General features: G+C 33.6%; 2 protein-coding genes across 3 annotated transcripts in view; one reads left to right on the forward strand and one right to left on the reverse strand.

The window, feature by feature from the left end:
• The first annotated feature begins 261 nt into the window (after positions 1-261).
• On the forward strand, positions 262-19,095 carry LOC128244593 (Y+L amino acid transporter 2-like). The gene is given in 12 exon segments (XM_052962592.1): positions 262-395; positions 534-1,025; positions 3,698-3,823; positions 4,913-5,015; positions 6,436-6,480; positions 8,845-8,968; positions 11,007-11,110; positions 12,410-12,506; positions 12,895-12,954; positions 12,956-13,045; positions 13,826-14,003; positions 14,265-19,095. Coding segments are annotated over 11 exon segments (1,461 nt in total). The 5' UTR covers positions 262-395; positions 534-556; the 3' UTR covers positions 14,330-19,095.
• Positions 19,096-22,268: 3,173 nt separating this feature from the next.
• LOC128244975 (uncharacterized) overlaps positions 22,269-24,491 on the reverse strand; it is a 33,215-nt gene continuing 30,992 nt past the window's right edge. For both annotated transcript variants that reach the window (XM_052963148.1, XM_052963147.1), the window contains one exon: positions 22,269-24,193. In XM_052963148.1, coding sequence (XP_052819108.1) covers positions 24,114-24,193 — 80 coding nt within the window. In that variant the 3' untranslated portion in view covers positions 22,269-24,113. The remainder of the gene's footprint in view (positions 24,194-24,491) is intronic.

Genomic DNA, 24,491 nt, shown 5'->3' on the forward strand with positions numbered 1-24,491 from the left:
ACCTGTGACAGTAGTCAGTCGAAACTTACGTTCTAAAGTACAGTTCTATGCCAAATTAAAATGATAACAAAATAATAATCATCATATTAAAATTTACTCAGTTGATTGTCATTTTTATAATCTGTGTGTGAATATTCGTCGATTGCGTTTGGTCAGTTTGTGTAAATGGTCTAAAAAATAGACCGTTCCATTTCAGACACACCCCCAAGAGTTTATAAGCGCTGTTTCGATTGGCTAAAAGGTATAAACTCCGCCTTATAGCTTTAGGATCACAAAGTGCACACCATTCAATATAATCGCGGGACACAACGTGTTGGCATTGTATTCAAGAATTGTCGCTGTTAGTCTCAAAAGAGGAACTTGTTAAAAGGCGGAGTATTCAATAATTGTTATAGGTATGTTTACATGTGTACGATACTGTTTTGCCAAAATAATTCCTAAATAATTTGAGATTTAATCAGTAGATATATACGTGGTTCGTTTAGATTTCGACGTGATAGTGTAAATATGTTTATGTTTAATATCTGCTTCAGAAGTTTTACGAAGTAAAAAAATCATGGCATCAGATGGAAAGAAGAAGCCTAATATCAAAATTGAAGATGACATTGACCAAATTATAGAGTTAAAGCAGGAAATCGGTCTAAAAAATGCGGTAGCCATAATAGTGGGGGTCATTGTGGGGAGTGGAATTTTCATCAGTCCCAAAGGAGTTCTCTTGGAAGCCGGTTCCGTCGGGTTGTCACTGTCAGTATGGAGTATGTGCGGTGTTATTTCACTCGTCGGGGCGTTATGTTACGCAGAATTGGGGACATGCATTCTAAAATCTGGTGCAGACTATGCTTACATTGGTGAATCGTTTGGTAAATTGCCGGCATTTCTGTACCTATGGGTTGCTTTAGTGATAATTATGCCGACAGGAAACGCAATTACAGCGTTGACATTCGCTAAATATGTTCTACAACCACTCTTCCCCGACTGTGATGTTCCGTCTAACGCTGCACGTCTCCTAGCTGCCCTTTGTATAAGTGAGTATTGAAAACCGTGTTATTTGTAAATGTAAACAAACCCTGTAGGGGGCCTCTTTCGACAATGAGGCTGTAAGGCGCATGTCTATTATCGTGCACATGGCCCTACGTTTGGGGGTGTGTCCCGGTAGCGCCAGGGTGACATTTATTGCATCAGTAAAGGCCTCTTGCATCATCAAAATGGCGTGAGATTAACAGAAGCAATTAATTATTTAAAGGAGACATCTTTTTATCTTGCTAGAAATCGACATATCCCGTTGTAAACAAATCCACGTGGTTTGCACATGTATATACATGAACATGCTCTACAGTACAATATACATGTAAAGTAATAATGCTAATTTCAAGGTATTTGTTTAATTAGGCAGTGCACACATTTCAAATAATTACTGTATACCAAATACTACACACAGTCACTGTACAACAGTCATTAAAAATATTGTCTTATTGTTTCTGCACATGTTACATGTAGGCCAAATTAAAAGATCCAGCTTGTATAATTATATTATTAAGTGTTAAGAAGGATGCTACTGCAATATATCCTTTCTTGGTAGACTAGTACCCTTTCTATCCTATACGAGTTCAGCTAGTTCTGGCTTCCATAACTTTAATGTTGATATTTATTTTTGTGATATTTATTTTTTTGATGTTTACAACACATCATACACATCCAAAAAGGTAACATATAACGTGTTCGCTGAAGTTCTTTAGCTAGAGTTCAGCATGTGCCCCCGATTGCCTGCTCATAATTGAAAATGCCTTAGACAGCCAAATATTCTTTTATGTTTAAAAGCTGATTATATGACCATAATTACACACAAAGCAAATATCTGCGGCAGTTAAACTCAAACCACTTTATTTAAGCACCTTTCTAACATTTTATGCCCAATTCCTATGAGTCACTTATGATAAAAAATAAACAAACAAAAGTGACATTGACAGTATGCGTTCAGTAGTTTTAACTTTGAAAACTTTATGATATGGCCTGACATAGATTTTTAGCTCCAATTATACCACAAGTAATTTCGCTTTTCACAGTAAACACTATCTGCATTGACTCATTTTATCATTAACAGCACCTCTAAAACATCTGATAATAATGAGTTAATGACTATATTTTGAGTTTTGTATATAATATTAATTTTGATTTGAATAATGAAAACCTATTCAAGGTTGCCCAATAATGCTCTACAATTTGCATAAAATCAATTTGGCATGTAAATTAATGAAAAGTTTACCAATTATTTTGATAAATTGTATAGGTATTGACAGAACTTAGTATACAAGATACATGTAGTTAATGTATATTATTTAGGGAAAAGCATGGTACCAATTTCGATGTAAAACTTTCAATTAAAAGCTTATAATTTCATTAACTATTTATATTTTTATTGAGTTTTATTTATTTTTTATGTGTAATCAGGTTATCTTTTCATAATGATGTATTATGTCAGGAGCTTTATGGGTCAGGGTCTCAGTCGTCTTATTGTGAAGTTATAATCATAATTCATGGAGATTTTTTTTAAATCATGCACTTCTTTCAATTATGTCTGGAAATTATATTGTTCAAATATTATAATATATCTCCAAAATAGACTGACAGCCACCCTCCCCCACTTCCCTTCCCACATACACACACACACCTACTGCATGGTCAGTCAATGATGTAAAGCCAAATTTCCAACAGACTTGCAAATATTTGAGCTTCCCTTATAATGTGGCATTATTTGCAGTGTGTAAATAAAATGATGCCCTTCTTGATTATTTTATGATATGCCAACTAGCTGATAATCTGTTACATCTGTTTCTCACTTTCCAATATGTGTGTCACAGATGTTTTATAAATAGGATATATATCAGCCTAATAGGCCTGATAAGTTCGTGCTCACTGAATGGGTATTACCTGATGCTTGAGGGTCTTGTTTTTTCCTTGTTTTTATAGCCCTCACTACTGATACTTATGTCTTATGGGAAATGCAGTTACATGTTTATGTGTTTTTAATGTTGAAGTGTAAAATTTGATCAAAATTGTCAATATTTGTTACAAATATATTATGTCAATGGTCATCATCCTCATCAGAAATAAACAATTAATTTATATGTTAAATTTTGGGTAGAGAAAGGTATCCCCACTTCCCTTTTTGCAATTTTTCAAATAAAGTACTGATTAAAATTGAATACATTATATGCAAATGATTTCATTATATTATGAAGGTGTTACATAACCATAAATACCAGTGATACATTGAAATGTAAAATACTTCAGCATTTAATTACCTAGGACTAAAACAACACATTTGGTTTGGGTACCTGACCCTACCAATAAAATGCGCGCCAGCTATACTTTTTTTATCTTCAGTTTTTAAAAGAAAAAAAATCCTGTATATTTTTTTTTAAGTGTGTGTTTTAATATGTAGATTAAAACTTTTAAAACTTTTAAAGCTTTATACATAAGATTACTTCTCCAATGATGACAATAACATTCTTACATAAAACCCTAATAAAAAGATAAAATATAAGAAATAAAAACCTACCTACCCTATCTGTTTAAGAAAAGGATTTAACCAAAAGCAAACCATTTTTTAATATATTTAGATAATATTTGGAGAAAACTTATTATCATACATAGTTGCTTATATCTGTTCGTATACTATATTTCCCTTATTCCACAGCGCTCTTGACGTTTGTGAACTGTACGAATGTGAAATGGGCAACACGGGTGCAAGACATCTTTACTGTGGCAAAAATCGCCGCTCTCATCATGATCATCATCACTGGAATAGTCAAGTTTGCCATGAGTAAGTATCAGAATATCTATGGTTTATATTACACAAATGGCTTTCTGTCCGACCGTGCTTGTTCAGGGAAGAGGGGGGGGGGGAGCTGTTGTCACTCTCCTGTGATAGCTCTTGTTTTAACTATATTTTGTTATTAAAACATTGCAAGCTTAATTATATTATGACTTTGGAATATTTTTTTAATCTTTAACAAGAACCATATTAGATAAAACCCTTCAGGCTAGAATTGTTGTGGAATCAAGGGGAGAGGGATAGCAGTAAAAATGTTCCTACTGCTATATTTTTCAGGTCATATAGAACATTTTGGTTTCATCCCTCCATTGGCTTTATACGACCTTTTTAAATTCATTGTACAATAAACTTGATGGACAATTTATTGTATTAGTCAATATTTCTGAAGAAATTGTATTGTTTTATTGTTATAACCCCACTTTAACCCTGTTAAACTATTTTAGAAGTAAATATTTTTATAGGAATTTAAGTATTCTTTTATTTTTCATCTCAAAACATGTCAAACTTACAAATTCAAAATATGACTTTGAATAGAAACAAAGGTAAACACCAATGACAATATTCACAACTGGACTTAATGAAATGAAAACAAACTGAACGACGGCCTCAGTTCTGTAGCTTCAAAAAATAAATGATTGCCCACTTTAGCAAGAAGTTGACAAGTTTTATTAAGTATGTATGCCAACATATCATTAAATTTTCAGTGTATGATGTATGACATACTTTTATATTTAAATTACACTTAAAATATGCAAGCAATCTTTATTGGCATTTCAAATTTAGGGAGAAAATTATGCAAATGTTTGCCATGTTTGCTGGTTCCCAAGGATTTTCACACTGAATGCTGTGATACATCTCAATTGCAGTGGTCATCATAAGTTATTTTAGATATGTAGAGGTCATTGTCTTGTTTAAAAATATTTTTACCACAATTTCACACTAAAGTAACAGTTTTATACAGTGTTTAAACTATGACACTAATTTAAGAAGTAATTTGTAACATTGATAGATTGATGAGATTAGTATAAAATTGTGTTTGTTGCTGAATTTGTAATTTAAAATATTTCCCGCTTACAGACGAACAAGTGGAGAGTTTTGAGGAACCCTGGGAAGGCACACAGACAAATCCCGGCAGTATTGCATTCTCGTTCTACTCCGGTCTTTTCTCCTATGCAGGCTGGTAATTACAACTTAAATTCCTCCCCCATGAAATAACAGCATCAACTCAGCACACTTCATGTCAAAAATGTGCAAAAATGCTAATAAATATTTAATCTTGAATAGTGCAAAAGGAAGGAGTTGGTGAAACAGGTGGCAAAATAGAAGTCGAAAAAGTAATGTAAATAACTATTTTTAATCTAAATAAAGCTGATTTTGCACTTGATGTCGTTGAGTTCTTCCATCCTGTTCCATCTCATATTTTTAAAAGTAAAACTACAGCAAGCAATAGCTAATATATCTAAAAAGGGAATTTCTTCACTTGATGAAAATAGACTACTACAATTTCTGCGATATACGATAAATAATGATATTATCTAAAATAAATGTTTCATGTGCAGATTTAATTTTTTTTGGTGTATTGGCCCTTGTTTACTGGACACAACATGGCATTAAAATAACTACTTATCTTTGATCAGTGTGTTTGTTTTGTTAGTTTGTCTCAAAGCTGGTACATATCAGTTTCAACCTTAAGTGGTTGATAACATGACTAGAAAGCATGAAAATAATGAAACAAGTTGAAGAAAACAAAGAAAACACAAATAAAAGCTAAGATATTTCAGAATCTGATTCCGATGGTTATTGTTGACATGGGCTTAAAATGTCCGTCTTTTATTTAACATCTCAGTCAAGTATTTTGTTGGCATTCATGCAAACCTTGAACAAAAGAAGGAAACATTATATGTGTCTGTGCTGATTACTTGTTTTGTTTACAATCGGCTGATTGCTTTTTTACTCCAGATTGTTATTTATGTAAAGTCTAAATGCAAGACTACAGGTAGTAGTGGTATGTGCTTTGATTTACGGTCCATTTTAGATATGGCTGCTTTATATATAGCTTTTAGCAGGCTGTCTAATACTCTAATGAATTAAGTCATAAATAATATGGAATATTTCCATTGCCTCGGCCATTTCTACTGAGCAACAATGATGTCAAATTGCATGAACAGAGCAGTTATAACCTCATTGTTTTTAATTGCTGCATTTTGATTGCTCAAGATCGATGTCATTTGGTATAAGCATAAACAAGGTTTGAAATATAGGTCATTATTTTTCACAGATATGAAAATTGCCTGAAACAAACTTCTTTATCTAATCCTGAATCAACAGAGAAAATGGAAATATAAAGACATTTATTTTTTTAATATATAAGAAAAATTATTATTGCTACATATTCATCAACATCAAACTCTTAAAATCTTAAGCCTGTTAGCTCTAAATTGTTATATTTTGTTTTTTACTTTTTATACTAAAGACAGTTTCTTGAATGCACTAATAAAGTTATTACTTACTTAATGATAATTAATTTGTTACTTGGGTCTTTGATCTGTCATTCCTATCATCTGCTGCTATTCATCTCAATTAATCATTTCTGTTTTCAGGAACTATCTCAACTTTGTTACAGAAGAACTGAAGGAGCCGTACAAGTAAGTTCAATCTTGTTTATCTCCATGCATTTATTGACAAATAAAAATGCAAGCCCCATTTTCTAACTGAGGACTGCAAATAATGTTTTGATGTTTTGTATCTATATTTTACCAAATTGGTCAAACGTTTGAGCTCCTCCAAGGGTATTATCTCCGAGCCTCTCAAAAAACACCTTAGTACTGATTTCTACCCAGAAAACAGACTCAAAGGGGAAACACAACAGATTCCAGGGGGATTCACAATGGACCCAAGGGGGATTCACAACAGACTCAAGGGGGATTTACAACAGACTCAAGGGGGATTCACAACATACTCAAGGGGGATTCACAACAGACTCAAGGGGGATTAACAACAGACTCAAGGGGATTCACAACAGACTCAAGGGGATTCACAACAGACTCAATGGGGATTAACAACAGACTCAAAGGGGATACACAACAGACTCAAGGGGGATTAACAACAGACTCAAAGGGATTCACAACATACTCAAAGGGATTCACAACATACTCAAGGGGGATTAACAACAGACTCAAGGGGGATTAACAACAGACTCAAGGGGGATTCACAACAGACTCAAGGGGATTCACAACATACTCAAGGGGGATTAACAACATACTCAAGGGGATTCACAACAGACTCAAGGGGGATTAACAACCGACTCAAAGGGGATACACAACAGACTCAAAGAGGATACACAACATACTCAAGGGTATTCACAACAGACTCAGACTCAAGGGGGATTCACAACAGACTCAGACTCAAGGGGGATTCACAACATACTCAAGGGGGATTCACAACATACTCAAGGGGGATTCACAACAGACTCAGACTCAAGGGGGATTCACAAGAGACTCAGACTCAAGGGGGATTCACAACAGACCCAGACTCAAGGGGGATTCACAACAGACTCAGACTCAAGGGGGATTCACATCAGTCTCAAGGGGGATTCACAACATACTCAGACTCAAGGGGGATTCACAACACACTCAGACTCAAGGGGGATTCACAACATACTCAAGGGGGATTCACAACAGTCTCAAGGGGGATTCACAACAGTCTCAAGGGGGATTCTCAACAGACTCAAGGGGATTCACAACAGACTCAAGGGGGATTCTCAACAGACTCAAGGGGATTCACAACAGTCTCAAGGGGGATTCTCAACAGACTCAAGGGGATTCACAACCGTCTCAATGGGGATTCACAACATACTCAAGGGGATTCACAACAGTCTCAAGGGGGATTCACAACAGACTCAAGGGGATTCACAACAGTCTCAAGGGGGATTCACAACAGACTCAAGGGGATTCACAACAGTCTCAAGGGGGATTCACAACATACTCAAGGGGGATTCACAACAGACTCAAGGGGGATTCACAACAGACTCAAGGGGATTCACAACAGACTCAAGGGGGATTCACAACAGACTCAAGGGGATTCACAACAGTCTCAAGGGGGATTCACAACATACTCAAGGGGATTCACAACAGACTCGAGGGGGATTCTCAACAGACTCAAGGGGATTCACAACATACTCAAGGGGGATTCACAACAGACTCAAGGGGATTCACAACATACTCAAGGGGGATTCACAACACACTCAAGGGGGATTCACAACAGTCTCAAGGGGAATTCACAACATACTCAAGGGGAGTTAAAAAAAAGCTTATCCCTCTCTTCACAATCAAGATTATGTTGAGGCTATAAAACATTCACTTATATAAGTACAGAATTCTAAAAGCCAAAGATAGGGATGTTTTATATTCCTCTTCGCATAATTGAAGTACATACACAATTTATTGCATTGGACTCTGTCTTTCTATAGATCTGAAATATGCCAGTATATGCAAACAATCTTGACCATTTATGATTGTGTTTCCACCCATTATCAACAAGTCAGGATTTATAATGGTACAAATAATGAAATGGCTTGTTACTTAATATAAGAGCTGGGTCTGAAAGGGACATTCTATATGAGGAGTTACTGTATTCTTCGTTTGGGAAAAAAGTTGAGCTATTGTCATATATAGCCTTTGTTGTTGTCGTGGCCATGTAAAAGATATAACCTTGAGCATAGCTCAAAAGCCGTTTAAATATATTATAATGAAACTTGGTATACATGCTGCCAGTGACTAATCATCACTGTATATATTTGGAAAGCATTTTGATCTAAAATTGCAAGAAAATTTGTTGAACAATATCTTCAAATAGATTGTTTTCAGCTTTGTTAACATGTGTACCAAATGATTTTTAAGAACATGTTAATTAACATGTCATTCAACATACTGGTATCTTCCTGAATTTATTATTATTGTCATCATCTGTAAACTGCCTCTCACAATTTAAGATGATGTCATTGTCTTCAGAAATCTACCACGAGCCATTTGGATCTCGATACCTCTGGTGACCATTATTTACGTGCTGGCAAACATCTCATATTTCACCGTTCTCACACCGCGGGAAATGCTGATGAGCGATGCAGTTGCTGTGGTAAGTTGCTGTGATGATGATCATTTATGATGTGTCTTACGGTTAAATAAAAAAAAAATCAAACCAATAATAACAGTTAAATAATTAGATCCAACAAAATCACGTTCCAAGAATAGATGAATATTGTCTTAGATTTGATGGCATTGTCATACGGCAAAAACTTTGACATAATTATGCCCCCACAAAGTGGCGGCATATAGGGTTGCCCTTGTCCGTACGTACGTCTGTCCGTACGTACGTACGTACGTACGTCCCGAAGATTGTTTCCGATCTAATTCTTGAAAACCGTTTGTCCAATCCTCACCAAACTTTAAACACATGTTTGTGACCATAATATCTTGATCAAGTTCGATAGTCATGGAAATCGCTTTAGTCATTTAGGAGTTACGGCCCTTTTTTGCCAAAAATACTTCAAAAATATATGTTTCCAATCTAATTCTTGAAAAGTATGTGTCCAATCCTCACCAAACTTTACATACATGATTGTGACCATAATATCTTGATCAAGTTCGATAGCCATGGAAATCGCTTTTGTCATTTAGGAGTTACGGCCCTTTATTTGCAAAAAAAGACTTGAAAAATACGTCCCGAAGATTGTTTCCGATCTAATTCTTGAAAACTGTTTGTCCAATCCTCACCAAACTTTAAACACATGTTTGTGACCATAATATCTTGATCAAGTTCGATAGTCATGGAAATCGCTTTAGTCATTTAGGAGTTACGGCCCTTTTTTGCCAAAAATACTTCAAAAATCATTATGGCTTATTTTCTGTGACAAAAAACCGAAGTGGGGGCATCCGTGTCCTATGGACACATTTCTAGTTTAGAAAGAGTTCAAGATACTCAGATGACACTAGGTACTCCTGTTATCAATCACATTGAAAATGCTCAACATGTTATTGAGTGATTTCCCTTTAATGTGCATTTATTAACTGAGAAATCTGAAATAGTTTTAGCAATCACAGTTCTAAACTTTGTGTTTTAGTCCAGATATTAATTTACAATCATGGATGATTAAAATAAAATGCTGGATTAATTTTGAACTGAGGATTTAGAGCTTTCAGTTACAGGCTATTGTGGGGTTTTTTTTCAAGAAATTGGCATTAAAATAGTAAGAAGTACATTTAAATGGATATGAATGGTTTGAAAACAATTTCCACAAGTTTTTAACCATTCTTTGTGACTGGATCCTTCATATTTGAACTAAGTATTTTGGATCTTAAGGATTGTGATTTGTGTCTGTTATTATTTCTGTTCTTGTACCGTCAAACAGTTATTGAAGCATAACGATCATAGGCACAGTTTTGAGATATTATAAGATTTATTGAGTTTTTCCGTGATGTAGTTAAATTTTTGAAACTTAATTTTCACTGACTGTTGTTCACTGGATTCCTTTGATGGCAAATGAATTGCTGAAACTTGATAAGACAGTATGGGTTTTATCAAAAGTAAACTTTACTATCACAGGCCTTAACTTTTCAAAAGAAAGAATAGTAGTTTATCATCAAACCCAAAACAAAAATATTAGGTAAAGATATTTATGAGGTCCATGGTATTTTATAAAGAATGGATATGTTTGACCATGATCAATAACAATGGATATGAAACCCACTTATTTTGTAAACAAGGTTAGCTGATCATATTGTTTGTCAATAAAGGTTCGGGTACAATTTCTAAACCGGTTTGGTCCAAATCAGTTTTGTCAGTTTTGTTTTTTAAAAGTTGAGAATACTCTGTTACAGTAAAACTTACGTGCAATTTTTATTATTGTTATGTCATTGACCAATTTGCTTGCAGGGTGCATTTAATAGAAGAAAAAGAAGTTTCTAATTTATTTGATTAGACTTTTTTTAACACACAGTGCAGTGTATGCAAGGTCATTGCTAGCTTGAAAATGGCAGTCTTTATTATTTAAATTTATGTTTGGTTTTATATTGATTTGAATTATACTATCATTGCAAAAAACAATATTTGGTAATAAATAGTAATGATTATGAATAGAGAAGTGGTTATACTTGCCTTTTTAATACAATTTCAGACATTTGCTGACCGAACATATGGTGTGATGCAGTGGATCATGCCGTTATTTGTGGCGTGTTCTACATTTGGAGGGGTGAATGGCGCAATTTTCACGTCAGCTAGGTAAGTGATGTGCTATAAAAGATAATAAAAATTAAGTATTTTCAGACATTCCAACATAGTGTGCCATTTTACCTCCTTCTAAAAGTTTATCACAAAATTGCAAAAATATGTTTTTAAAAAAATTGCTTCTACATGTGTACAGTTTATTTTTATACATTTTTTTTTAAATCTTGGGCATCATCTTCTACACAAAACAAAGTCTATGCTTTATGATCTGTGACTGTCTTCCAAAATGAACAAGGGTTAGAAATAGGATGTCATTGTGTATATTCGGTAGTTAAAAGGTAGAGGATTTTTCATTTGGTTGGGCATATGTAAGAAGTGGTCTGAAGTAAAAAGTTGTAGGATTCTAAATTAGTTTTAGAAAGGGTTATAAGATCTTGGATATTTTTTATATTAACAAATTGTTTAATGTTTATTCATAGAGCAATTAGACTATTTTAACAACTTTAATGTGTAAGCAAATTTAGTCATGTTGGTTAACTACCACCAACTTAATTTCAACTTCAAATAGCTTGTCAATGAGTCTAGAAGAGAAATCTGGACTCAAAAGAACTAGCACAGATATGTTTAAATGCAATCTTGGGCTCTTAAAGCTTCAAAAACCCTTACCAGGGCATAAACCTTTATCCACCAAGGAGCTGGCACGGCCCCCTGGACCCACTGCAAAAAGTTGCGACAATTTTGAAATACCTTGGGGGAGCCCTGATTTACAGATTGTCAGGGACATTCTTTATGCACCTACCCAGTACTAAAGAGTGAAACAATCAAAACTCTGAAGTCAACAGGAAAATAATTGTTTTGTTTTTTGGTCATATGGCATTGTTTTCTGTTGCTATCTGTGATCTTGATTTAGGACGGCATGTCTCTCCTTGATTGCCATCTGAACTGGGTGATAACTTAGGACAAAAATTTGTTTTTACCATTGATGTATGCAAACCCAGTGTGCATTATTATGCAGAAAGCATCCTTCATCAGAAGTTGTATCCGTATCTTGATTTTTTAGCAATAAATTATTCATGATTTCAACATTTATATTGAAAAAGGTATAACAAATATGCTATGTTTTGTTGTTGCTTGAGAAGGGCAGTAACATTTCATTAAACAAAAAAATATTCTGTTTTCTTTTTTTCAGGCTTCATTTGCTTTGCAGGAAGGGCATTCATAATCATAATAATATATACATAATGGCTACTTTCATTTTGTGAATTTCAGGATACATTTTGTTATTGCATGTTGGGCAGAAATAATTAAATCATAAATGATGACATTCAATGTATTCTTTATTGCATGTTTCAGGTTATATTTTGTGGGTGCCCGGGAAGGACATCTGCCAGGTTTCCTAGCAACCATCAGTACCCGAAACTTTACACCAATGCCTGCCTTGATATTTGGTGTAAGTGTGCTGGTGTTTCTAGGGTTAATACATAACTTTTGCATGATTTTCAAGCACACTAAAATGAATTATGTTGCATATAAAATTTTGATCTAAACTTGATTATTACATAAACATTTTCAGATTTAAAAATTAATATTTTAATGTCATTTCTGACTCTGGCTTTATATTCAACTGATAGTCATGATCCTACAACATTTTGTTTCGTTGATTAAATGAGCCCTATGTGTATAATAAAGCACCAATGCAAAATGCAAGAGTAAAGAACGATATCATTCATTGTCCTTAACCTCGGTCAAAGAAAGCTCTCGTATATTGTAACGAAAGTATTGAATTTATCTTTTTCACTTCTTACATGATATATAAATGTGCTTTCTTCTACTTGCAGTGTGTTTTGACGTTGATCATGTTAAGTTCTGATGACATCTTTGCATTGATCAACTACGCCAAGTTTTGTGGAGTCATCATTCATTGCGTTAAGCGTGGCTGGCATGTTGTATATGCGATATAAACGCCCAGAAATGGAGCGACCTATTCGGGTAGGAATGAAATTGCTTCTACTTTTGCCCTATTAGTTTAAACTAAATGGTCTTTAAATACAATAGACATTTATGATTAAATGGGATAGCAAGAACTGGAATTCTGCCAATTTCCTTTGATTACACATATTAAAAGTGGAACAGTATCATGTTTTACCTTTAAACAAACCAATTCCAAGAAAATTTAAATAAATTCAGGGATGTGATTTGTCCGCGGATTCGCAGAATTTCGCGGATCTAATGGCCCCAGGGACCCCCCCCCCCCCCAAAAAAAAATAAAAATAAATAATAATAATTTTTTTTTTAAGCTGATTTAAAGTTACTAGAGTGCTTTCGGTTGTTAGTGTTGAATTTCCAGTTTGCTTCAAATTTGAAGTCAGAAGAACACTCAAAAGCGCTTCTAAAAAGCCAGTGTGCTTTTGACCCCAAAAGTACCCCAAGAACCCATGACCGCAATGGTTTCAGCCTTCCAGCTGCCAGGTCAATCACATCCCTGTAAATGTATGCAGAGGATAATAAAAAATTGTGTACAATGATTTATAACTCTAGTTGGTTTCATGGTCAAAATGATTAATGTATCTTTTTGTTTAATACCAGTCATGGAAATTACACTTGGATTAACAAGCCCCAATTTTTATAAAATTGCTTGGCTTCAAATTTTTAATGCCCTTCTGTATAAAATTCAGACTTCAAGAAAGCCTGCAAGACATTTAACCAGTGCAGGGTTTGCAGGCTTGTGTTAATTTTACCATGCCTCATTCATCCATATTTATTTTCCAGGTTCACATAGGATTCCCGATATTTTTCCTCATTATCTGCATGTTCCTTATGATTATGCCGCTGACCAATAACCCCATGGAGTGTTTCATCGGCATGGCTGTCGTTGCTGCTGGAGTACCTGTCTACTTGATTGGCGTTGTGTGGAAAAGCAAACCTCGATGGTTTTACCAACAGCTGGGTATGGATTAAAATGACCTTAGAACATGTTTGATAGTTTGATTGTTGCAAATTTTTTAGAATTAAATTGTTTGTAGAAAAAGAACTATATTAATACACTTTGTATATTGTTAACAAGGTCAAAAGTGCTAGTTGGCCGATTTTTCTTGGCCTCTCAAAAAGAGCCCCAGTACTATTTTTTTACAGAAACCACTCCAAACGAGATTGACATCAGCTTCAAACCAATTAACTAAACTTACGACCCACTATTTTTATGTTGCAGATCATGTTGCCAGGGCAACCCAGAAGGCGTGTCTTAGTATCCGCGAAGATCTAAAGGAGGATTGAACATCACTACTATCCTGGGAAACCACACTGCCCTTCATCATAAATGACCTTTTAGATTCCATGGTTCCACCTTAATAACTAGTGTGTTACAAACAAAAATGCATTATCACTTGTTTAAAGGTATTATTTTTGGCAATAATAATTGATATTCTGTGAGAGAACAAATATTTAACTGGCCTAAAACTGTAGACAAGTCCCACGAAACGATCGTGTCCTTTGTTTCTCAGAAATTACCTTTGTTCCTTTAAACCAATCTTAATTCCTTGGAAATCTTTTATTTTTCCAGGAAACAACCTTAGACAATAACTAAATACAGCAATGTCTCAATAATGCATTAGTTACCTAACTAACTAACACAATGGCAATATAAGGGGTATTCAGTATACATGAATTGCCGTTTAAGCTGCTAATTGTAATATTTTATGTCATTAATTTATGAGGTAGCATATTGTCAATTATTTTAAAGGTAGCAACTTGGGTATATTAATAGTTTTCTTCCTATCATACTGCATTGTTACTAAGGTAAGTTTAATTAGAATGTACAACAAACAAAATCACTCTCCATATATAATGTCTTTAGTTGCATTACGCAATTAATTTTCCTTCAAATTCTCATAATTATGCGTGTTCACATTTTCACATTTTTGTCACATAATTGTCAGCTGGGGTTATTTTCACATTGAGATTAAATACAACAATAATATTGTTTACAGAAATTATTGATAATGTAGTTACCTTGTTCATTTTTCAGGTAGCACTTGTTTATTCAATTAGGTAGCACTTTATTGAAGTAAATGTGTGTTGATAACTTGTTTTACAATAGTGTATTTTATTATGGTCACTGAGGGATATGATGTTTGAACTATGCATTACAAATGGTGAAAGAGAAAAAAACTTGCATGTTATCTATTGAAAGAAGGCTGAGAATATTTCAACTTTTACCTTTGTGAACAAAACAAATCCCATTCCATGTGTGTGTAGATGAAAGAAAATGGTTTAAATGCAGGTTTAGTGCAAGACTACTGTTACTGCTAATATTATATGCAGTTAGGACTGTCTGGTGCTGAACGCTGGGTCTGCATTCACTAACGTATGGTGTTTCAGACTCTGGCTCAGACAATTCAATTCTGAAATGTTTCAAAATATATATATAGCTAATGTAAATATATTAGATTTCTATCAAAAATAATGTGCCAGATTGTAGAACTAATAAGCACTTTTTACCTTCTTTGCTTCTATATAATAGCAGTTTTACAAGAAAACTATTTTTTTGCTTTTCTTAGTCCGAATCTTAAAACTGAGTCTGATGATGTTTGTGGCCATGGTTTTTTGACTTCAAATTATCTTTGCATGACCTGTCAAGAACTAAAATAGTTTCAATACTCTGATATAAATCTCTCGGGAATCTCAAATGCTCTTCGGTTAATTTAAGAATTTGTTGTTTACTATTGTGTATGTTAAGTTTTTGACTGTTAGTTACATAAGTTATATATATGCATGTTTTGATTAATTTTTATTTAATTTTTAAAATGGTGTTCACTATTCATTATGGTTGCTAATTCATTGTAGACTAACTTTCTTTAATATTATTACCATACCCTTACATTAATGCTACTAAAACTATTTGATATTGAAAGACACAAAATGTCATATATGCAAATTTCAACTGTCTCAAAAATTATGTGTTTAACGTGGGCAGCAGTTTTGTTATTGATATTGTAGAAAAATGGCAGTATACTGCATCTTTTTGTTGTGGTAAATCCTAGAACAGGATGGAGCTTTCACTTTTAAATTGCTGTATATTTAAAGTTTGTTTTTCGCTGGACATTTGTAATAGTAAGGAGTGCCTTGAATGGTTATAAATGGCTTTGAAAACAATTTAAGCCATAAACACCCCCTAATTCCATGCCTGAATCCCTCATACTCAAACAGAATTTTTAGGAAAGGGATTCTTATCCATCTTGATCAGGTAATATACATGTGTATCTTTATATACATGTGTACCTTTATATATGGCTGGAGAAGTGATTCTCAGGGTATTTTATGCATTTTTACAGTAGTGAATTTCCAATCTGATTTTTTTTGACTGACTGACTGAAGCTCAAAAACATCACTCATTAATTTAAGGTGCTTTTAAATTCCACGGTTCCACCTTAATAATCAATAATAATTGATATTCTGTGAGAGAACAAATATTTAACTGGCCTAAAACTGTAGACATGTCCATTTGAACAGCTGTCATCCAATCAGTATATTAATATGTATGGGTTTTTTTGTACTAAGAGTTCACATTTGAAAAGAGGCTCGCTGCTTACTTACCACTTTTAATTGGATAATTGCAAAACAATGTGTTCAATATACCACTGTTTACATCAATACATAAGTTGTTTGTCATTGCTAACCATATGTGTACATAGCAGCATTGAAACTACTGCTATATTGTATTTAAATTTTTACCTAATTCTTAAAAGTTGGCATTAGCCGAATATACACTTCTATACTATACTACTGCAGTTGAAACTGTGTTCAAGATGTTATTGTTTACATAATGCAATACATTTCTTTACTTACCGTAATGTTTGCAACTTGTTTATTTGTAACTGTTGGCAACGATTAAACTTGTCGCTTTATTTATGAAATAGGTTTTATAATTGTGTGTATATTATGCCTGGTGAATTGCATACATGTCTTAGTCATTGCTGTTAATAGTTATTATACATGTATGAAACATTGCATTTAAGTTATATCTCTAATTTATAGAATGTCTTCATCTTAATTGGATCGTGACAAGCAGAAATACCGATAGGACTTGTAGCATAAAAAATGCAAGCAGTAAATATGACATCACAGTTACATATGACTGCAAAGAGAGAAATGATGACAACCATGGTTTTATGCTTTAAAGATCATTGGTACTTTTTAAATGTTTATTCTGTCTTTTATGTAGTGATAAAACTATGATCAAATATTGTCATTAATCTATTTTTTTGGATTGAGGTTGCCGATTATCGATTACATAATATCATGATTGATTATCTCTATGAGGCTGTATTCTCTTAAAATAGTGAAATATGGTTGAACAACAGTATAATTTACTTGTTTTCAGTTAAAACATCAAGCTTATCATTGAAAAAAATACTTCCTTATATCACAAATACAGCATTTGAATTTGGCTAGATGTTTAATCTTGACATTCATTGTTAAGTAAACTTACTAAGAATTAAATGCAGCTTCTTTTTTTTGTTAACCACTTAAGTTTAAACAAAGTTGAGTACTTTTGATTTTGAATACATAATTTGAAATTGATCTCAGTGCCTATAACCATTATTTCTGATGATCAAGTATGATTGTAGACATATTTTCAGTGCCTACATAAAGTAAAACATATTTACGAGGTTAAAAAAAGACAATTGAAAATGGTGTAAGACCAATATTTGCTTGTCGATTCTTGTCCGCTTCATGTTGCCTTTAATATTAGCAGTTATACGGATTGCCTTATATAATTAACCATCTTTTTCAGGGTTTATATGGTATATATGTATTGTCATTTTTTAAAATTTCATTTTTAGCTTACAATTATACCTTTACAAGCAGTGTTCACAAAACACCATACCAAAACTATACATGTACTATACTAGATGTGTATTATTGTGTACTATACATGTACTGTTATATGTATCTGTATGTCCTCATGTTTGATCGCCTCAGCCACACTTTGCCTTATGATTGTTGTCTGTTGTAAATACACTGGTTTCTGCTCATAACAGGTTACTTTATTAATGTGGTTACAACATCTTATTCGTACATTCAATTCTATTGCCTTTCAGTTGGTTCTTACTGTAGGATAAAGTGGTCTTGTTGTACAGATAAGTTAGGTGAAACTATTCATTTTCTTGTTTTGTATAGCAATTAGCAAACACTTTTGGCTATTGGTCAGTTGTTTTATTTCATTTACATTCAACCAATCTATAACTGGTTGGCAATTACCATATGAACTATTATGTCACCCATTAACCCGTGTATAGTATCCGACATTTAAACTAACATGAGTTCATGTCAATCATTGATAATGAAACAAAAAAAAAAACAATCATAGCAGTGCATTATTTATACATACAGGTACATGCCTGTGTCAGCTCAAACTTTTCTATGTCATGGAAACAATCAGCTACATTCATTCAACATTGTTTTACTTATATTCATTAAGTATGATAATGGATAAAGATTGTTAGTATGAACTTAACTAATATAAGTGGTTTTATGCAAAACAGTCACATGACATTTATTTTGTATGTAAGTAATACTAACAAAAATTTTTACAGTGATTTAGTGGTGCACAATGTATTGTGTCAACTACCCAATATATCGGCCAGTCACTGTTTATATCTACCACTTCACCTGATTAAAATCAATAATGGATGACTGCTGATTTCATAAAATGGATGTATTCTAAAACTTGAGATATGCTGCACATATTGGACAAAATATATTGTTGACCACTAAGTTGAGTAAAAAGCATGACCCATGATAACCTGCTACAGAAATACTTGTCATGGTTCTGGCCTAGACCTTTTAGGAATCTCATAATGCAAATTGGTGTTAATGTAGTAGCTACGCATTTATTAACAAATAGTTTCCATGAAACTAACAACTTGTAGAACAATTATTATATGTTAATATGGTTTGTCCATTACAATGTTGATATTATTTATGTATGTTTTTAATTACCGGTTTTCTAACTTATGTGCCGAAAATACATTTTATAATATAAATTTTGTTATTGTTATTATATTTGAAGACAAGAATTATGGTATAGTTGTAGCTATGGAGTCACCCTTATTATTGGGCACTTGTTCCTGGAACCCCTGAATGAAATGAATAGGTTTTATTTTTGGTGCATGCACACAGTACAGGGTGTATGGGTTAGCTCCTGATAAGTTTGAACTGACCTCATCCCCATTTTGTTTGCATGCACATGTACATAGCTAAGAGGTCGCAGGACTCGGGAAGTTGACAGCAAATGGTGCCTTGATCCGAGACTTGTGGGGAGGCTCTTTGGTGATTTCTTCTTGACATCAAAATTCAGTTTTATTCATAACATAACATAAAAGTTGAACTTTGGTTGCGGCAGGTCAAGCCATAATGCATCCATGTATTATAAACACCATGGTTGACGGACTGATCCCCTCATGCAATTGTCATGAAACCTGAAAGATATATCCTTGCGCTGGCCCATCTGGGTAAGGTCAATATAGAAAAATGCAAGTTTATATTGTTGCACAAAGTTTGAACTACCTGTACCAGTTGGCTCAGAAAAAAACCGTTTAATAAAGCACAAAACTACTGGTAGTATGTGACACCAGGAACACCTAATCTGTTACTTTTTAACATGTATTAGCAATATAGTTAACATTTTTGCCGAGTTATAATAAATCCTTCTTGTACACCAGAGTGAAGATGCTATGCTTACCACAAAGATTTATCATGATCAAATATCTGATGAATGAGAATGTAATAAATTTGCTTGACTGACAAGTTTTAGACCAGACATGAAAATATAGTCTACAAAAGAACTAAAATTATGCAATAAATTATTGTAGGTCATCCTAGGAAGCTTCATGTGAAGTTTCATTGAGTTTGGCCAGAGGGTTTCAGAGTTGTCTTTTAAGCAATCGCTGAGGATGGAGAATACATGAAGACTGTCCTAATAGCTCACTGTAAGCCATAACCAATAAACAATAGGCTGCATTCAAAATTGTTCTTTAGCACATCCGATATGTGAGCATATTGATTTTGTGTAGAAAGACAAACACAGCAATTGAGACATTCAGTTTTATTTTGTTATCAAAAGAAAACAAAGCAATAAATGGACGGAAACAAAGTAATATGTCCCCAGCTACATTTCAAACAGAAATGATAACGATGCTTTTAAAAGCTTGTTGAAACAGAGTTATTTTACTTCAACTTTTATGAATAACACCAAACAGTAAGAATTTTGTAAATCCACATAATATTTTCAATAATGTTACTAATAATTCAGCAATTTTCTGTCAAAATTATATTTTGAACTTTTTACAGTATTTTATCCTTGTTACAAGCATTTTTTTCACAGTTCTCGTGCCATACAAAACATATGTTTACATTTAACAGAATGGAATTTTATCAGTGACATGTCAACCTATTATCATTTCAAAATCTGCTAAGAAAAACCAGAGTTTAAAGAAAGATCATAAAACATAATCTACAGTAATTGTATACCATGCATACTTTTATTGCTCTGTTTAAGGCATTAATTGGGGTTCAATTTCCTTGCTTACATAACTGGAAATGAAACGGTCATCATTTCATAATATGAAGACCCGGAATGCATTAAATATATAATATATAATAAATATTTGATTATTAGCTAACAAAATAAATTAGCAAAATATAATACAACATCACAACAATATCTTCAATGCGAATCACATTCAATGTGTAACACGATAATAAATAATTCATAACAACATAAATAATATTATACAAACAATTTGTGTAAGCTTTCCAACAATCCTATGGAACTCAGAATGTTATACATTGTGTTCAAGTTTCAAAGATTTTACACTAGATGAGCATTCTAAAAGGATAAATAATATTATACTACTATAATTTGTGTATTTAAAACAGATAGATACCTTTTTTAACATCCCCATGAGACTCAAAAATGTTTAACTGTGTTAAATGACCATAGGGTTTTTAGCTAATGAGCTTTTCTGGAAGCACCCCCTGCTGACATGGAGACCAGCTTGTGCAACCCTCTTCCCTCATGGAGACCAGCATATGCACCCTTCTGCCCATGTGCTTCCTTCTGCCGTTATAGAATTGATTCCTTTGGGTAATCAAATATTTCCTGTTCTTTTTATATGCACTACATGATTATGAATACATACAAACTTATTATATCTGGCAGTTGAAACTAAAAACTACTGAAACCCATTCCTAGCAATTTTGTGAAATTTATAATATTTTAAGTTCTTCGCAGCCCAGTACAATGTGGCCTTTTAACCATTAGCACCCTGTCCCTTTTCTGCAGCACCCTGTCCCTTTTCTGCAGCACCCTGCCCTTCTTAAAACCTGGCTAAAATCCAGTGTTTATATATTTTACAATTAATGAAGACTCTAAAAGGAAAGACAATAAACATGATTTGTTACCAGCGATGATAATTAAGGATCAATCTTAAATTCTGGATTGAGACCTTTATATTTCTTTAATTTGTTTATAAAAACCTTGAAATGGATATAAATGACTAAAATAAGTATAAATGACAATTTCAACAGGGGTCTAACTAAGCCCGTTTACACTGCTTTAGGCCAGAATCCCTTATACTCCATTTTCTATTCAGGATTTGGATTTTTGACATCATCTCATATGTATAACACGTAATTGTTCTGGTACAGCTGCACAATGAAGTCTTGATCAATCTGTGTCACACAAAAGTTCATGTTGATACATGTTCTGATATAATAACTACCCTACACGCCAACATTGAACTACACTCCAATATTGAACTACACTCCAACATTGAACTACACTCCAACATTGAACTACACTCCAACATTGAACTACACTCCAACATTGAACTACACTCCAACATTGAACTACACTCCAACATTGAACTACACTCCAACATTGAACTACACTCCAACATTGAACTACACTCCAACATTGAACTACACCCCAACATTGAACTACACTCCAACATTGAACTACACTCCAACATTGAACTACATGCCAATATTGAACTACACCCCAACATTGAACTACATGCCAATATTGAACTACACTCCAACATTGAACTACACTCCAACATTGAACTACACTCCAACATTGAACTACATGCCAATATTGAACTACACCCCAACATTGAACTACACTCCAACATTGAACTACACTCCAACATTGAACTACACTCCAACATTGAACTACATGCCAACATTGAACTACATGCCAATATTGAGCTACATGCCATGCCAATATTGAACTACATGCCATGCCAATATTGAACTACACGCCAGTATTGAACTACATGCCAATATTGAACTACATGCCATGCCAATATTGAACTACACGCCAATATTGAACTACATGCCAATATTGAACTACATGCCAATATTGAACTACATGCCATGCCAACATTGAACTACACTCCAACATTGAACTACACTCCAACATTGAACTACACTCCAACATTGAACTACACTCCAACATTGAACTACACTCCAACATTGAACTACACTCCAACATTGAACTACATGTAGTAGTTTCCAGAGTAAGCTTTTTACAGAAAGACAAAAAAGCATGTCTTCCTAGTCTAACTCCTTAACATTCAAAAGGAATATGCTATATACGGTAACCATTACAATTAATGCAAAATACAAGACATGAAAGAATAGGTTTAAGAGTCAATCTCTGGATATTCTTTGAAATACAAAGTATGGTCCCTACAAGAAACAACCATTATATGGCAAGAGAATCAAGTATCACAGATTACTATTTACAATAATTTACATGTCTATACAATAAATAGTATACATCTAATTATTAAAATATGGTGGAATTTGTGGCTCTTAATACCACCTGACATGACAATATATAAATTATTTTAATACTAAATTCTATTTTCATGATTGGGATACAATGCTAAGAACAAGCATACATGCATCAGTGGTCAAATTTAACACAAGCCCGCAAGCCCTGCACTGGTAAAATGTCTTCCGGGCTTGCTCAAATTCTGAATTTTATATAGCAGGGCTTGTTCAAAAATTTGATGCCAAGCTATAGTATATGAATTCGGGCTTGTTCATCCAGAAGTCTAATTTCAATGACTGATGTATGTACATATTTACACATATATTTACATTACAAAATTATGACAGTGTAATGCTATTCAACAAGTCACATTTAACAGAGTAATGCTATTCAACAAGTCATATGTAAAGTTAACATAAGAGGCAATTCTTTTCATAAAGTTTGTTTATCAAAGCTTAATTCTTGCGGAAATCTGCAGTTAAAAATACCCGAATTTCAGACAAATTCTGACCTCTACCCGTACAGAAAATTTCAGTATCCCTATTTACAGTATTTCACAAATCATGCAATGTGTGCGGAACTTATTTTATTTTTAATATCATTTAGGGCGAAACAATGAGATTCAATGTGTTTTTATGCTGTATGGTTAAGATAATAAATATATTACCAACAACCTGTATTTTACTTCAATTTATAATCCATGCACACAGATAGATTTTCTAATGCTATAACACCATTTTGCGTACTTTGTTCATAGGTCTACTGGTACATACAGTAGAAAATACAATGCTCTTATGGTAACTATTAATTTATTTTTTTTCCGTTTCGTTACTTATTTTGTCTTTTTCTTATCATTATAAAAACTATTTTCACAAAGTTGTGACTTGTAAAAATGAATCATGATTAGATGTAGCTAATCTACTGGATACTACTTTGAGCATTTACATGTAAGCAGCTTTATGCCTCTCTGATGTACATGCCAGCACTTGTCTCTCTTTGGCAATTTGGTGCCTCTCCAATGTATTTGTAAGCATTTTTGTGTCTCTCTGATGTACATTTAAGTATTTTTATGTCTCTTTGATATACATACATGTAAGCAATTTGTGTTTCTCTGATGTACTTGCTAGTTCCGGTAGTTTTGTGTATTGTTGACATTCATGTAAGCACTTTTGTGTCTCTCTGATGTAAATTGAGCAGGTCTGTGTCTCTCTCTCTTTAGTTTTTCAGCAAGTTCAATATAACTGTCCGCTGCTTGATTGGTAATTGTTTCAGCTCTGCTTGAAAGTCTCTTGTACCTAAAAAACAACAGCAATAGTCCATAGATTACCTTAACCACTAGTCCACTTCACAGTGATTTAATTTGTTCATACTTATTGCTTTGTGAAGACAGTTATCAGCTAATCTGAATCACTCACAAGTCTGTTCCTGGGAAGTAACAAGTACTTGTGTGCATTATGAGAGGCAAAGATTGCCCCTTGTGGGACTTGAACCCACATCATAAGGCAAAAGTGGCAAACACTGCAGTGTTAATTGCTCCTCACAGTTAAGCTTGCCCATAAAATATTTAAAACATTAAACAAATGCATTACAATT

The sequence above is a fragment of the Mya arenaria genome, chromosome 8 (genome assembly GCF_026914265.1).
Source record: "Mya arenaria isolate MELC-2E11 chromosome 8, ASM2691426v1".
Taxonomy (NCBI): domain Eukaryota; kingdom Metazoa; phylum Mollusca; class Bivalvia; order Myida; family Myidae; genus Mya; species Mya arenaria.